The 17,585-nt window shown below is 23.7% G+C and overlaps 1 protein-coding gene across 1 annotated transcript in view; it reads right to left on the bottom strand.

The window, feature by feature from the left end:
* Nucleotides 1–16,868, bottom strand: part of LOC100212328 (muscle-specific protein 300 kDa) — a 97,955-nt gene extending 81,087 nt beyond the window's left edge. Inside the window, 6 exon segments of the mRNA XM_065811562.1 lie at nucleotides 2,471–2,644; nucleotides 4,434–4,649; nucleotides 4,759–5,046; nucleotides 5,931–5,993; nucleotides 12,126–12,279; nucleotides 16,747–16,868. Coding sequence (XP_065667634.1) covers nucleotides 2,471–2,644; nucleotides 4,434–4,649; nucleotides 4,759–5,046; nucleotides 5,931–5,993; nucleotides 12,126–12,260 — 876 coding nt within the window. The 5' untranslated portion in view covers nucleotides 12,261–12,279; nucleotides 16,747–16,868.
* Between the last annotated feature and the right edge of the window lie 717 nt (nucleotides 16,869–17,585).

Here is a 17,585-nt window from a genome sequence, read left to right on the forward strand (position 1 = left end):
AAGTGTGTGTAGTAGGTATTCAGGTGTTGAAGAATGGTTGGTAGTAGCTATCATTCTATGCATGAAAATGTTAAAACAGCAATCGAAATAAAAGATAGAGTAATTTGATGAAGGGATTTACCCAAAAATTTCTTAATTTTTTGAAAAGTTATGTAAAATGAAAACCAATGTTTAAAAAGTATATTAATGTATAATTACTAAAAATCAAAATACTGCTTATAAAACAATTTAAAAATTGACAAAACATCTTTACTGGAAATAAAAAATTCTTCGTTATAAGTATTTTAAAAGAATTGCTATAAAAAATGAAGCGAAAGAACTCTCAAGCTCAAAGGTAAATTACCAACATATATCAAATATTTTGTTGCTCTTGCTTAGAGAGCTGGTACTACCTCATAACTGTGGAGCGTGATAAGAGTAGATATTCCACAATGGCATTTTTTTCTAATGCCACAATTTACAATAAGTACGATATCTTAAAGTTGCAAATAAACTATTTAAAGTTGATTTGTACCAAATTACTCACATAAAAAAGTAAAAAAAATCATAAAAACCAAGATATTTTCCTAATAAATAACTTTTTTACATGTTTTGTCCCTTGTTTCTAATGTTTAATACAGGTTACAAACACAAACATTGGAAAGTATGGCAAGTTATAACTTTTTCCTCATTGAGCTAAACAAACAAATAAACTTTTTTTACAACATCTTGTATAACCTCAAATATTTAAAAATTTCAATTTTACTTAATTTTTAACAGCGGAATATATTTTAAGTGGAACTATTTTGATCGGATTCATTGAAAAATTTGTAATATTTTGTCCAGAATCTGATAAAATAGAAATTTTACTTTTTTATTTTTGATCTCCCTTAAAAATTGGGTATTTTACAGATCTGTCCTTAAGTACATGGAGTAGTTGATCTCACAAATTGCTTTTGTATTCTGTAGGAACTTCCTCTGATGCCTGCGCTGGACCTAATGTGTTGATGGACTATATACAACTTTTTTAATGAAACTTCTGAAGACCCACCTGCGACGTACAGCGTATTTGAATATTTTGTTGATGAACTGAAAAACATAAAACCAAAAATAAAAATTTCTCTATAAATAATCTTTCTTGTCATTTTATAAGAAAGAAGCAGGACTTTTTAATTTTAATAGTGACAGTCTCATTTATGGGCCTCTATTTTTTGAAATTAGTTCAAGGACCAGTTTTTCTATATTTTTCCCAATTTAAGTAAGCGCTCATAACATTTATATTCTGGTTTACATCCTGTAGTGAAGCCCTTTTAATTATAAAAAAAGAGATCACAAAGATGACACAAAGGGGTTACTAGATAACATAGAAACAAGGTCAGCGATTTTTTGCCAACTTCAAACACTTTTTGGTCAGCAGTTAGGTTGACATTGCCAAATGTCGACCCTGATTCCCAGTGCTGTGTAGTGCTAATTCCAAGTGCTGTGTGTATACAAGATTCTCATAATACTATTTGTTTTAAGAGTAGAAAACCGACTGTTGGTGAATACAGTGAACTCAAAAAAAGTGGTTGAAATAAAATGGTCAAAAGATAGTGTTGGTAAATTTAATCATCTCAAAGATGTAATCAGATCAGTTAGAGCAGAAGAGAAATCAAGGGCAAGATCTAATGTACCCCTAGGCCAAGTCTCCATTTCTACTTCTAACAGCAAGAGGGGCAACATTAAAGAACAAAGGAAAGTTATACACCACATATGTTTACAGATGATGTTCAGATTTATGTAGTATATTTGTTGTGATCATATTAACGAAATCTGTAAGAAGCTTTATTATACTAATAAACAACATTGGAAATAAACAATATGAAACTGAAGTGTGTATTTAAAGTTTAAACTTTTCTGAACAGAATGAAAACGGTAAGACTTGAAAGGTATTATTATTGATTTCATTATAAAAACTATTGTAAAACAAACTTATATTAAAAAACAATTTCATTATAAAAACTATTATAAAACAAACAAAGTTTTAAGCACCAACTTTAAGAATTATAAATTAATAAATTTCTTAGATGAACCCGTGAAAATAATTTTATAAAAATAATTAGAGGATTTGCAAAAACTAAAGTAAAAAACCATGAAAAAACTGTTAACTAAAAACCAATAAAAGCACCCAAAACAATTTATGCTTCAATTCTATATATGATGATTCTATAGATTTTTGCAGCTAAACTCATGATGAACAGTATTTTCAATCAATCTAATTCAATGTTTAATCATCTTTGTGTCTACCCTAGCACATGTAGTAAATAAAATTTTCATTCAATCCAATTCAATGTTTAAACATCTTTGTCTACTCTTGCACATGTCAAATATAAAACTGTAAAAGTTATATTTAATTAACAATATTAAAACAAAAAAAAAGTTTAGAAATTAACAACTTAATTTTAAAATCAACCAACCATACAAAAAAAACTTTAACTAAATTTAAAATAACCTTGCTCAGTTGAATATTCTGTGCCTCCAGAGAACTTGCTTTTTCTTCTGATTGTTCTAAATGACTTTGAAGATCTTTTATTTTAATAGCAGATTTTTCAAGTTGATTGTGAATACTTTTGGACTCAGATTCAAGTTTTCGAACAAGATCTTGCAGCTGATTAATTCTTTCATTCTTAAAAATATAAAACATGTTGAAGATTTAGGAGATCACTTAAAAGAAACTTTCAGGGATCAGTTGATAGAAATATGAGTTTTTCAATGAAAAAACTAGTTTTTAAGGGGATTCCCTAATTGCCAATCCAAGTGATGTTCATTAATATATAATTTTTATCCGCGTTATGTGTCTTGCAAAGATTAGTTTGGGCTTTGATTTTTTTTTTTTATAGAAAAAAATTGAATAATTGATGAACTTTTGGAGTTAATATTTGAGGTCAATGCGAAAAAGTATTTTTAAAATCACTTAAATCAAGTTATACTTTATGCTGCTGAAGCAAAATCTCTGATGAACTGGGCAAAAAGTACTTTCTGTTGCAACGGTTAGAATTTTTAAACTAACAGTTTAAAATTATTTATTATTATTGTCTAAATACTCCTGTTTTCTAAAAACATAATCCATTTAAATATAACATTCTATAAAATGTTAACCTAACAGTAATGAATATAATACAACCAATAAGTAATGTTTTAAAAGTCTTACTTATATTTGCTTTGTTTAAAAAAAAAGGGCTTATATAAATACTATATATATATATAGTATTTATATAAGTATTATAAAATATTATAATGTTATATAGTATTATAAAATAATATGTATATATATATATATATATATATATATATAATATTATATAGTATTATAAAATAATATATATATGTAATATTTTATATATATATATATATATATATATATATATATATATATATATATATATATATATATATATATATATATATATATATATATATATATATATATATATATATATATACTGATTTAAACACTTTAGAAATGCGCTGAAAAAAGAAATGCTGAGCTAAACTTAAACTGGAAAAAAAATTTCAAGAAAAAAGAAAACAATTCCTTACGAAAAAGAAAATATATAATCTTTAAAATAAAACTCAAAACACTCAAATTCAAAGCGATATTTACATTTTGTTACGTTTTTATTTGCGCTTGAAATAAATTACTTCAAAGCTTATCTTTTGAAATGTTTTTATGCAAAAGTTATGCAAAACGCTTTTAAAAACTACTCCTAATGATTGTTTAATAAATGAACAAATTTTATTTCAATTAGAGCGATAATATTTTTAAATTGTATAAACAATTTATTCAAAAAGTTGCAAAAAAAATTTTTTTTTTTTAAATAACGTAGTCTTTTTAAAATAATAAATTTTAATCATTTCATAAGTCAAGTTTAAAAAAAAAAGCTTTTAAACAATTCTTTGTAAAAATGGAAACAAAAAAAAACAAACCAATTAAATCATTGCATTGCAGCGAAAAGATTTCAATTTAACTTATTCATAATTTAAAGAAACTTAAAAAAATAATCTTTTTGATAAATTTAAATGTTTGAAATTATTTTTCCATCTCTTTCAAAAAAGATTTTTTGAAAGAGATGGAAAAATAGTTTCAAACATTTAAATTTATCATAAAAAAAACATGTCTACTAAAAAAAATTTAAATATAACATTGAATTTACACAAAATTTGTTTATTTCAAACAATCATTATAATTAATTTTATAGTTTATTTTAAGCCATAGCATAATATAAAAACTTTAGAAAAGGTCACTAAATAAAAAGCTAATGACTTTTTTATTGAATTTAAATTATTAAAACATCAAAAAAGCAGAGGTCAAATTGTAAAGAAAAAATTAATTAAACAAAAAAAAAATATCATTCCAATTAAATAAAGAATTAATCAAAAAGTAAAACATTAAGAATTTTAAAACAAAAAAGCACCTTATCAAATGCAACTGGTGTATCACTTTTTGAAATACTTTTTTTTTCCAGAACTTGAATTGTTCCAACTAACTTATCCACTTCTTTAGCAAGTTCTTTTTTATCATTTTCTAGGGATTGAATATACTGCTCAGTTACTTCAGATCCTTGAGTAAGCACTTTAAGTCTTTTAACAGCCTCTTCTTTAGTTTTAAGAAGTTGATCTTTAGCAGCCATCTGAAATTAAATAAAAATTCAAATTTACTTTATAAATTTAACTCCTTATTTAAATTTAAGTAAAACACTTTAAATTACAAAAAAACATAATGCAAAAAAATTGTAATACCTCATCAGCCATATTTTGTACTGCTATATCTTTCTCAGTCATAACATTACGCATTTCTTCTAGTTTATTGCTGATTTTTTCATGAGCTTCAATTCTTCCAGCTAATTCAAACATTAACTTTTCTGAATTTATTCTTTCTTGTGCTTCAACCTTATCCTTGAGTTCTTCAGCTTCATGAACTTGTTGCATGAGTGTTTGTATATTTTCATCTTTCTGCAAATTTAACATTTGATACTCCTCCAATTTACGTTGCAAACGCTTAAGCTCCTCTTTAATTTCTTCTCTATCCTGTTAAAAAATCATTCATTAAATTATTGTTGAGATTCAGATTCAAATAACTAAATCTCACTTTTTTTCAATCAAAATTCTATGTTATGTTATTCTATGTAATTCTATGTTATTCTATATATTTGTTTAAAAATTTTATTACCTTAGCTCACACCACTAATAATTATATATAGATTTATATTATTATAGATTTATAGTCAGAAACAGTATAGATAAAAGATCGTTACAAACTTTTATCACTGTCTTTTTTATGCAATACCTATCATTTATACTAATTTGAATACTTTTATTTGGTCATAATATGTTTAGCATACCATTTTTTATTTATTTTATTGATTATTCCTGCGATATATGAATATATAAAACAGAATTATATATAATGAAATAAAATATGAAATATATGAAATCTAATAATTTGATATTATGCTCAAGGTTGCATCAAAAGAATAGCATCATTACATTAAGAATTAGCAAAAGCTTGCAAAACAAAAATTTTTATAAAAAATGTTAAAATAGTTTATCTCATAAGATCATTGCACGATATAGATTTAATTCCTTAGAATTATACTTAACTCAATCCTTAGAGCTTTATTATAAGTAATCAACTGACAAACTCTACTACTAATAGCGTAGTATAGTGTAATATCAGCATCGTACCCAGATGTAATTTTATACAGTTTAACAAATATGGATACCCAAACTAATAACAAGTTATTATTACAAACTTTAACATAGCCTATTTAGTCCAGATAGTCAATTTAGAAAAATCTGGGTATTTTGGGCAGAAGTTGTAAGTAACTAAAACAAACCACTTTAAGAAATCTTTATTTACATAGCATATAATTGTAAATGTATATTAAATTAATAAAGCAAGTTGAACTTACATTTTGTAAAACATTATCTGAAGAAGGTACATTACCACTTGCTTTCAAGCTTTGAATTTCTTTCTGTATAATACATAAGTAATACATTAATTGTGTGTATATCTTTTTATAAAAAGTTTGTATTTTTTAATTTACATTTAAGTATTTTCATTAAATATTTATATTAACAATTTTAGTATAATAGTTAAGTATTTATTTATAATCTTATTATACTTTTCACTTGTTAAACTACACATTTATCAGCAACACACTTTTGACTCTGGATATCTAAAACTCTAAAGGGGCCATGGGAAAAGTTTGAGATATCAAGAATTCAATATCTCAAAAAAGAGGTTGAAAATTAGGAAATCTACTTTCATTTAAAACACCTTTTTTATCTGATAAAAATCAATAGCAACAAGAAAATAATTTTTAGAAAAAATCTGTTATCTGGCAATACTTTAAACTTTCTTCTTTTTTCAGGTGCATTAGATCTTTAGGTTTCAGTGCTAAGGGGATCATATTTTATTTCCACATTTTGGGCTGTATAGCAAAGCAGCCACGCAATTAGGCCTAGCCTTCATTTTCTAAATTACTAGTAAGAAGTTTCTTCTGTATAGATTTTACCATTTTTTTCCAGCGAGCTAGATAATTTGTTTTTATTTTTAATCCAGGTTGAAATTGTGTTTTGACATCATAATTTTAGGCTGCCTTTTTGTTAGACATTTGTTTTCCCAGATCTTTTAATATGTTTTTACATAAAACCCAAGGTTTAAAAGGTTGCCACTTTGAAGTTATCCAATTGAATTACTTAAAAGTTATCCAATTGATTATTTAATAAAAGACTAAAAAGATAAAAAAATGTGCTTAATAAATGAAACAACTTTGTGATGCTTGAGATTTACATATATTTAATATGACTCATGGTTTAGCACGGTTCTCAGCAACCAATATGCAATTTGTTGATTTTTTTTTTTTTTTTGTATCAAACATATTTAAAGATTACATTTTACATAGCTACACAGATTACATTTTATATAGCTACACATACAATTTTATGTAAAGGAGTTGTGAAGGGTTATAAATTGGGTATTTATAATAAATAGATAACTAAAAAAATCTAATATAGAAAAACCCTGAAGACTCAGAAAATTACCACTGCCATATGGTTCTTTTAAAGTCTGTTTAAATTGAAAAAAAATTTAATATCTTTGATTTTTTTTTTTGTGTGTAAAATACAAATTTAATCCTAAATTTTAATGGAATCTTTCTTTTTAAATTAAGTTTCAATAAATAAAGACTTTAAATAAATCTTACCACAATAGATTTTTAGGGTCATGAATCAAAAATAACATGTCAATATTATTGGAAACAGAGACATGCAAGTTAATCATTATTTTTTTAAGTGTCTAGGCATTTGGAACAATGTTTTTTAAATTGGTTTAATAGTTAATAACTGTGTAGTAGAAACATATACATGCAAACTACTTTGTGTCTTATAGCTTTACAAGCACTTTTAAGGCTGTACAAGCTTTCATAACTTAAACCTTTTTTTTTCAATTATTCTAGTTGGTTTTGTCTGTGCTCATTATAAAACCTTTAAACTTTCGGATGTATTTTAGGTGTAATTTTTGTAGAAAAATGTAGAATAACCTACCTCAGAGTGTATTAAACACTAAACCAATAAAAGAGTTCAAGTCTGCAGTTAACTGCTGTTTCATCAAAAATATAGTTACCTAGCAGTCCTTGCAGTCATATTTTGGTCAGTCACTCGCCGGGCGACTGAGAGTAAAAATTTAGCAAATGTCAGTTGCCTGCCAATATTTTTGGTCATTTGTCACTATTTTTTAATAAAAATTTCAGTGTAATTCTTCTACATTCAAGCCATTTTTACAAAGAGTGCTATGGGTTAAAATTCTAATTTTAAAAAAAGCATGCATCAGCATGAATGACTTTAGTTTTCTCACTTGTTTTAAGAGCTTCTTTTACAAATAATATTATAAAATGATAAAGTCTTTTTAAAAGTTAAAAAGAAGTTCACAAGATTACTTATGGTTTTAAGGCAATAAAACTAAAAACAAAATTTAAATTTGGTTATATCATTATCATTTTTTATATCATCACTCTTCGAAAAAATTTTGATTTAATTTGGCTTTTAACTAAGACAACGGAAGTTTTTTGATCTCCTCCTGTTCTTTGTTTTGTCTTAATGTTTTTCATTGCATGGAAGTCTCTTTCTGCATCAGCAGAACTTAAACTAAAACACAATAAAAAGTCAATCAGTGAATTTATTTTCTTTCAGGATATTAACTCTAATAGGATATTTCCAATATCTACTGGTTTTATTAAATACTATGTAGCACATAATATGTAAATAGTGTATGCTACATACTAAAATATTAAAATTTAGGAATTATTTAAATCTCCAATTAAAATCTGTTTGTGAAAAAAAAAAAGCGCTAAGTTATGCGCACAAAAATTTTAATTAATTTTTACTTTTAAATAAATTCTAATGAATGATTAAACTTCATGTTAACTGTATATCATCAAACAGTATTTAATAATGATATAAAAATATAACAGTATAAAAGTTATAACTGTATATAGTATAAATATATGTATACTAGGGTTATGACCAAAAAAAAATTTTTGACCTGTTGTAGGAATCAATGAACATTTTAATACTGATTAAGAAAATCACAATTATTATGGTCATTCATGCAAAAATTGAAAAAAAGCATTTTTTAGGATGTTTTTTGTTAACAACACCTTCCAATACATTCACTATGCCATAGGGTTTCTTGGTGCAGGAATTTTTTTTTTTAAACCAGCTCTAATAACAATTTTTAAATAATTAGGTTACTAAGTTCATAATTTACAATCACAAGAGATACAAAACTTTGTAAAAATTTTTAGTCAACTCTAGTGTATACTAAATATTTGTATTTATTAAATAAAGAAATCTCAAAATAAAATCTTTTTTTTTAAGAAGTCTATCGAAATAAGACTGTAAAAAAAAAAATACTGAAAAAACTCAAAGTGAGAGAGCAATCAAAATAAGTTTACAAAATTTGAACATTTGTTTTTATTTAAGTAAATTTTAACTGAAAAAGTTATTAACTTTTGAAAACTTGTAAATAAATAGTTCAAAGTGAAAGAACGCCAAAACAACTTTAAAAGATCCAAATTAATTTGTTCTTTTAGGCTTAAAATAACAACTTAAACTTTAAAACTTTCATTATTAAATATCATTAAAGTTTTTGTTAAATATTACTTAAAAATATATATACAATTTTAAATTTTATTCATATTATTTATAATATAAATATGTGACCACTAAAAATGTAATGCATGTACATCGACGTATTTTTTTTACAAATTTATTTAAATTACTCTTTTCTAAATGCGCAGAAAAAGTTAAATGATTAAACATAAGCTAGCATTTTAATTTTTACACAATTTTATTTCGTTCTAGTTAATAATAGAAAAAACATAAAACACAAGTCTCAACTTGTAAAATGTTAAACTTTAATATGAAACTTGCAAAATGCTATTGAATTATTATGTTAGATAGTTAAAAAGTCATCAAAAATAAAATAATTGAAATAAGTCATCTACTTAAAAACACAAAACATAAAATTTAACTTTGGATGTACATAATTATTTTATATAGAATTATTGAATTGTTAAGAAAAAAAAATTGATTTACTTGTTCAGGCAACTCAATTGCATCAAAATAATATTTCCATTAGCCCTTCAAAAGATTCGGCTGACATTTGCCATCGCACGACCGCGACTGTACACAATAACCTAACTATATGCATATTAGTTAATTGATTCTACAAAATTATCTAGTGATTCTACAAAATTATCTAGATTTTTTTAACATTTCCAAGACTAATTTTAGCTGCAGTTTCCCAAAGATACTTAAGTTTAGCTTTAATCCTGAATTCTTGAATTATTACTGGATGTACAAACTTGCAATGCTTTTTCCCACTGAGAAGATAAGGCTGGAGTCTCATATCAGTAACTAGTTTATATCTAAGGCTCATATCAGTAACTAGTTTATTAACAGTATAGTTTCATTTATTTTGATTACTAGTCTCTCAAAAAAGATCCCATATCCAGGCCTTGTTACGAGATTTCGCTGTGTAGCGAAAACGCGTAACGCATTTTTAAGTAACTCAACTCAGCAAATATATTTTGCATCGTTAGAAGTTATATTGCGTCACTAGCGTCTTTTTAAGTACCGCATTGTAATTAAAGTTATTTTATTAACGCGTTAAAAATCATACAAAAAGTTTTTTTTTTCTCACTATAACAAAAGTTACAAATAAAATCAAAGTTCTTATTAAAAAAATCATTTTTATTATTTTTTTCAAATATAAACTAAATTTTATTTTGAAAAAAATATTTTTTTCATGAAACGTAAAATATTTGTTTATTTTCTTATGATATTACATTTGGTTTTTGGTTATTTTATCAATTGTTAATAAATTTTTTCTTATTTAATTTGTGAACTCTTTTTAATAATGTTTTTAAACAATAGAGTTTTTTTTTGTTATTTATCAGTTACCGATAACATATTCGTGATCATAATTTATTTTCATAAATTAAATGAACGTCATTCAAACTTTACGTTATTGAATTAACAATAAACAAAATATGTTATTAATAAAATTTTTACATCAAAATAAATCGTGTATTTTTTAAACTATTATGACTAAAAATAATTTTTATATTTAAAAGGAATTTATATATTTAATTCCTTAAGATAAAACTTAAACACTTTATTTTTTTCAACTAATTTTTAATAAAAAAAAAAAAAAAATGAAACAAACTGTTTCTTTGACAAAAAAATCTATTAGTTTACAATTGCGGTTAAATGCTTTTACTTATGACTTTATTTCTTCTGAATAAACGTCACGTTAACGATAATCAAAAGATAATTTAAATATTCTAAAAGATATAAGTTTTTGCGTAGCACAAAACTGCTGAGCGCGTAGGCAAATCGCCTTTTCGCAAGCAAAATGCGAGCTGCGTAACGCTTCTTAACAAGGCCTGCATATCGTAAAATAGCCTGTGCAGTAGGGAGCTATTTTACGATATGGGATCTTTTTTGAGAGACTAGTAAGCGAGAAGCTGATGTATTCCTTGCTTTTTTTTGGTGCCATTAAAGTTAATTTTAATTAAATACTGGTTAAATGTAATTTATAAGTTGTTATACTCTGATGAAAGTATTTTTACTATTTTTAACAAATCTTAAAAACTAAATCCTAATAGGTCTGAAATAAATATCATCCACTTAAGTTTCTTTTAAAATGGAAATGCAAAGTACATCATTATTTTAAATATTTTTGAAACATGTCTCCTGCCTAATAGTTTATTTATTGGATTACAATATAATAAATATGTTATAAAAAAGATGTTTGCAAAGTAAAAGAAACTTTATTAATGCAAATATATTTTAAAAAGTTTATTTTAAAGTTAAAATTACAGTTGTTAAATATGTAATAAAAAGTTTTATGATTTTTTAATAACATTTTTTAGCGTGCATTATAATAAAAATAAAAAAAATAATTATACATTGAAACATACAACTAAAAAATTTTTTTCATATTATATTTTGATTTGGTATTTTAATTGAAAAATATTATGTTTTAAGTATAATTTTTAAAATTTAAATACTCTTCATGCGGTTTAAAGTGTAAAGCATATTTGTATTTTGAAAATTATAAGTGTATAAAATATTATAAAATTGTTTTTGTTTACTATCAAAAAAGAATTGACTAAGTATCTGAGTAAATGAGTTTCAAGTCAAAAGATAATTTAAAATTTAATTGAATATTTTTAGGCCAAGTCACTAATGAAAAACCTAAAAAAAAAACACTTTAAAAAACTCAAAAAAAAGATGTTGATAAACATTATCACGACAAAAGACTTTAGCTGAGTGTTTATTAGACCTTAAAAAACTGATTTATTATATTGCTTAATTTAAACTTACAAATATCAGATTTATAAAACTTTCAAAAGTTATTTTACTAGTTCCTTAATCAATTGAAAATAAATACTTTAAAAATTAAAAGTTCAACAGATCAACACCATCTTTAATTGAAAAAATTACAATTAATTTATATTTTTTATATTAAATCAATTAACCAGCCTACTAAACATGAAAAAAATGAAAAATAATATTAAAACTAATTAATAAATTACATCTTTATCTCTGAGTAGCTTTTTAAATTGCTCATTAATTGCTTTATTTCTCTGTTGCTCAGTTTCCAACTGGGATTCAAGGTTTTCAATTTTTTGCTGTTCACCAGATACTATTTGATTTATCTTATTCCACATGTTCTTGCTCTAGCCAGATCTATATATATATATATATATATATATATATATATATATATATATATATATATATATATATATATATATATATATATATATATATATATATATATATATATATATATATATATATATATATATATACATATATATATATATGTATATATATACTATGAATATATATATACTATAAATATAAATATATATATATATATATATATATACTATGAATATATATATACTATAAATATAAATATATATATGTGTGTGTGTGCGTATATATATATACTATGAATATATATATACTATAAATATATATATATATATATATATATATATATATATATATATATATATATATATATATACTATGAATATATATACACTATAAATATAAATATATATATGTGTGTGTGTGTATATATATACTATGAATATATATATATATATATATATATATATATATATATATATATATATATATATATATATATATATATATATATATATATATACCATAAGTATAAATATACTATAAATATATGTATATATATATATATATATATATATATATATATATATATATATATATTATACTATGAATATATATATATATATAAATAAATATATATATACATATATGTATATATATATATATATAAATACTATAAATATATATAAATATTTATATATACAAACATAAATATATATATATATATATATGTATATATATACATATATGTATATATATATATATACATATATACACTATAAATGTGTGTTTTGATAACATCTCTGAAAAATACTAAATAGCTTGCTGCCAGGGGCTTCAGTACATATGTTGACTATCTTATAGCCTGCTGCTGCAAGGGATTGCTGCTACATGGACTGAGGGTTTGGCATGGTACAACAACCTTTTCTTTCATTATTTTTAATTTCATTTTTTGAAAACGCTGTATAAGTTAATGTAATAAATATGTTGGGAAAAAATAGAGAATTTAACAAGATTTTAATATTAAAATTTTTTTTTATTGATGTTTTTTTATAAAATTATATGATTTTTAAAATTTTTATATTATTTTGCTTCGTTTAAGAAGTTAATGTAAAATAGGATTACAATCCTAAAAATAGGATTACAATTTTTACAATTACAATTTTTATATCATAACACTCTATGATATATATATATATATATATTTATATATATATATATATATATATATATATATATATATATATATATATATATATATATATATATATATATATATATATATATATATATATATATATTTAAATTATGTTAGTATATTCTACAAATAGAGTGCTAAATGTTCTTAAAGAACAGAGCAATAAATAATAGATTAGTGAAAAATGCTGATCTAATTTCTATCTTCAACAACATGTTTCATTATCAGTAGGGTCATCAGAAAGCTTTTCCAATTTCATTTTTTCTTTTTCATTTTCAGGAAACAAATTTATCTTCCTGATGAACCAACTGCTGATGGTATAACGAGTTGATATAAATTAGATAAGTGTTTTCACTAATTTTTATATATAAATAAATTAAAAAAATATATTTCAGACAACAGGCATGTACAAATTAGGTGCCAGGTCCATAGTTTTTAAAAGAAAAGTATTATTTTAAACTTTGATCAAGTGAATGCATAGAGCTATTCACCAAGGTACAAGCCATCAACTGTTTACGAAAAGCATGTCTATAGTTTAAGATAATTGTATGAAAAGATGGTAATCTGAGCTCTAAAAGCATGAAAGATATACTATCAAATTTGTTGTATCCGAAAAACATTTTAGCAAATTTGTTGTAGCAATACTGAAGACGTGCCATTATTTTATCATTATAATTTGGCCACAAAGGAACACCATATAAACAAATGCAATATGCTTTAAACAGTTTAACCTTCACTCTGGTAGAGCATAAATGAAAGCGTCTAATTAAAATATTTGTACGTGTGTAAAGGCCCTTCATCTCTTTGGTTATATCAAGATCATCGGTTAGGTCATTTTTAATTATATGACCAAGGTATTTAAAAGACTCAACAAAAGCAATTTCACACCCTGACACGAATAATTCTGGGAAAGAGTTTGATATAACTTTTGATTTTTGAGTTGGATTAAACACCATAAATACAGTTTTCTTGGCATTAAAGGACATGTTAATTAAAAAAGATTCCTTATTTGTAAAGCTAATTAGTTTTTGAAGAGAAAACCAAGAAGGTGCAATTAGAACCATATCATCAGCGTAGGCCAACATATTCCATAAAAAGATTCCATACAAAGGTTATCAGGTCCAGCTGCTTTTCCTAGTTTCTGAGTTTTTACTGCAGTCAACGCAACTCACAATAATATCAGAGTTTTCTGTGGAAAATTATATTTCCTTTATTAAACTGAGGTAATATTTTTCATTGTTAGTTGAATTACACAAATTTTGAAAGTGCTCTTTCCACATATTAGCAATAATACTATCACCTGTGGCACCTACAACACTAGCAACAAAGTTCGCTGCATTACTGTTACTGATCTTTCGCACATTATTCCAGAACTTTCTCGAGTCTGTGTTGTTCATATTTTTTGCACATAAATCGGCTTGAATTTGTTCATTATGATGTCTACAATATCTAAGAGCTAATTTAAAAGTAGCACGAGAGCGCTTCATGTTTTTAAAAATGTCACCCTGTTTCTTCTTTCCTTGAAAAATCCATTGCTTGAAGGCATCTCTTGCAATGTCGTGTTTATCTTTAACATAGTCATTCCAACCTGGAGTAATATATTCATGGTTTTTATGTTTAAAATTACAATGAGGTATGGTATCAGATATATATCAGATATCATATATATCCAATAAATATATATATATATATATATATATATATATATATATATATATATATATATATATATATATATATATATATATATATATATATATATACACACCTTTTTAAATAAAAAACCAAACAAATAGTTAGTATTTAAAAGTTTCTTATTTTAAGGGTTCTATTTTTTCAATTTAAAACTAAAAGTTTTTTAAGAGTTTCTTAAGTCTCAATGATTATGCATGTAAATGAAACATTTCTTTTCAAATGTCTTCATTGCAGAAAATTTTTAACTTTGTATTATGTCCTGTCCCTGTATGAAATACTGTTGTCATACTTAGGCTGGTTCTTCTAATGATGCTCTTTCTCTTCTAGATAAGGTTTAAAAACATATGGTAAACGTAGTTGGACCCAGTGTATCTGCTAAGCTTGATCCTCTTTCCCATCATTGTAAAGTTGCATCTCTTTCTCTTTTCTACAAATAATATCATGGTCACTGCCTAAAGGAGCTTTCATCTCTAGTTCCATCAACTAAAACTTATTCTCGCTTGACTTGTCATTCATCAAAGTCTCATTCTTTTATTGTATCTGTTCAAGCATGTTCCTTTCATTTGTCTAGTTTTTTTCCCTGCACTTCAACCCTTTCAAACTTTCTCCTATCTTCATGTTTTCCTGACTCATACAACCTTCAACAAGTCTTCTGTCACTGTTTCCTTGCTCTAACACTATTCTTTTTTTCTAGTAACTCCCAAATAATAGTGGTTGCTTGCAGCCTTGTTTGGAGTGAATCAGAATTTTTTTTTAAAAGTGAAATCTAGGTGAAAATTTAGGAACTTTCTTCTAACTCAATGAAATAAGTTCCTTATTCTATATTAAAAACATATATATATATATATATATATATATATATATATATATATATATATATATATATATATATATATATATATATATATATATATATATATATATATATATATATATATATATATATATATATATATATATATATATATATATATATATATATATATATATATATATATATATATATATATATATATATATATATATATATATATATATATATATATATATATATATATATATATATATATATATATATATATATATATATTGCAGTATTGTTTTTTTACCACTGCTTACAAAATGATTAACAACACTAACGTTTAAAATATATATTAACTCCACAACAGCACTAACGTTTAAAATATATATCAACTCCAAAAACAAAAGTTTTTCCATTGATTAATCGGTTTTGTGGTATTTTGAAAGCATCTGATTTTAATTACCGTAATAATATCAAATTAATTAATGAGATAAAAATTATATAGTGTACTGAAAAAATATTTCTAAAAATAGATCTTGATCACAGTCGAGTAAAAAATATAAAGTTAAAAAAGCGATTTTTCACACTTGCACACTTTAACTTTATTTTCAAACTATTTAATATGTATTATTATTTAAATTATTACTACATAAATTATTCAATATATTTTATTATTTAGATATAAAGTGCAAATTATAAAGTTTAAAAATATAAAGTATAAAGATAAAAGTATTTAGATATAAAAAAATTTTATTTAGATAAAATATTGGCATAATAACAAATATCGTTAATCTTCTACCGTTCGTTTTGATAGCACTCGGTCAATTAGCAACCATTTTTAATGAACGTGGAAATCATTCTTGGACAATGATAATAGCGGAAACGGCATTGTTTATTTTTATTTTATGTCTATTTTTATTTGGCGTTAAAAGGGAGTAACGCTGGAAAAATACACAGTAATTTTATTTAATAAAATCAATTATATATATATATATATATATATATATATATATATATATATATATATATATATATATATATATATATATATATAATATATATATATATATATATATATATATATATATATATATATATATATATATATATATATATATATATATATATATATATATATATATATATATATATATATATATATATATATATATATATATCGATGGCTCCGCGCAAAATCGGACTATCTGCTATCTCCGCCCATAACAAAATTGATCTATCTGCAATCTCCGCGTAAAACAAAATTGGCTTATCTGCGATCTCCGCGTAAAACAAAATTGGACTATCTGAATTTTTGCTAGATGCATTTTTGGACTATCTGCGTTTTTCGGGTGCATAAATTATAGATGGTGTTTTTTTAAATACTTGAAGTTTTTTATAAATTTCAAAAACCCCATTTTGGACTTTATTTTTTCTACTTTTTTTAAATCTGTTATTGGGCAAAAAAATCCAGCACTGTAAATATTACCATAAATATAATTTTTAAATATAACATCAAAAGTATATTATGCAGGAAATCATTTAAGTTGTTATTTTGGGGTTATAAGGCAAATCGGCGTAGAATTCCCAAGCAGTTTTTCTCACAAATGTTTTAAGATTCATCAAGTCTTTATATTTTGA

Source organism: Hydra vulgaris, chromosome 12 (assembly GCF_038396675.1).
Source record: "Hydra vulgaris chromosome 12, alternate assembly HydraT2T_AEP".
Lineage (NCBI taxonomy): Eukaryota > Metazoa > Cnidaria > Hydrozoa > Anthoathecata > Hydridae > Hydra > Hydra vulgaris.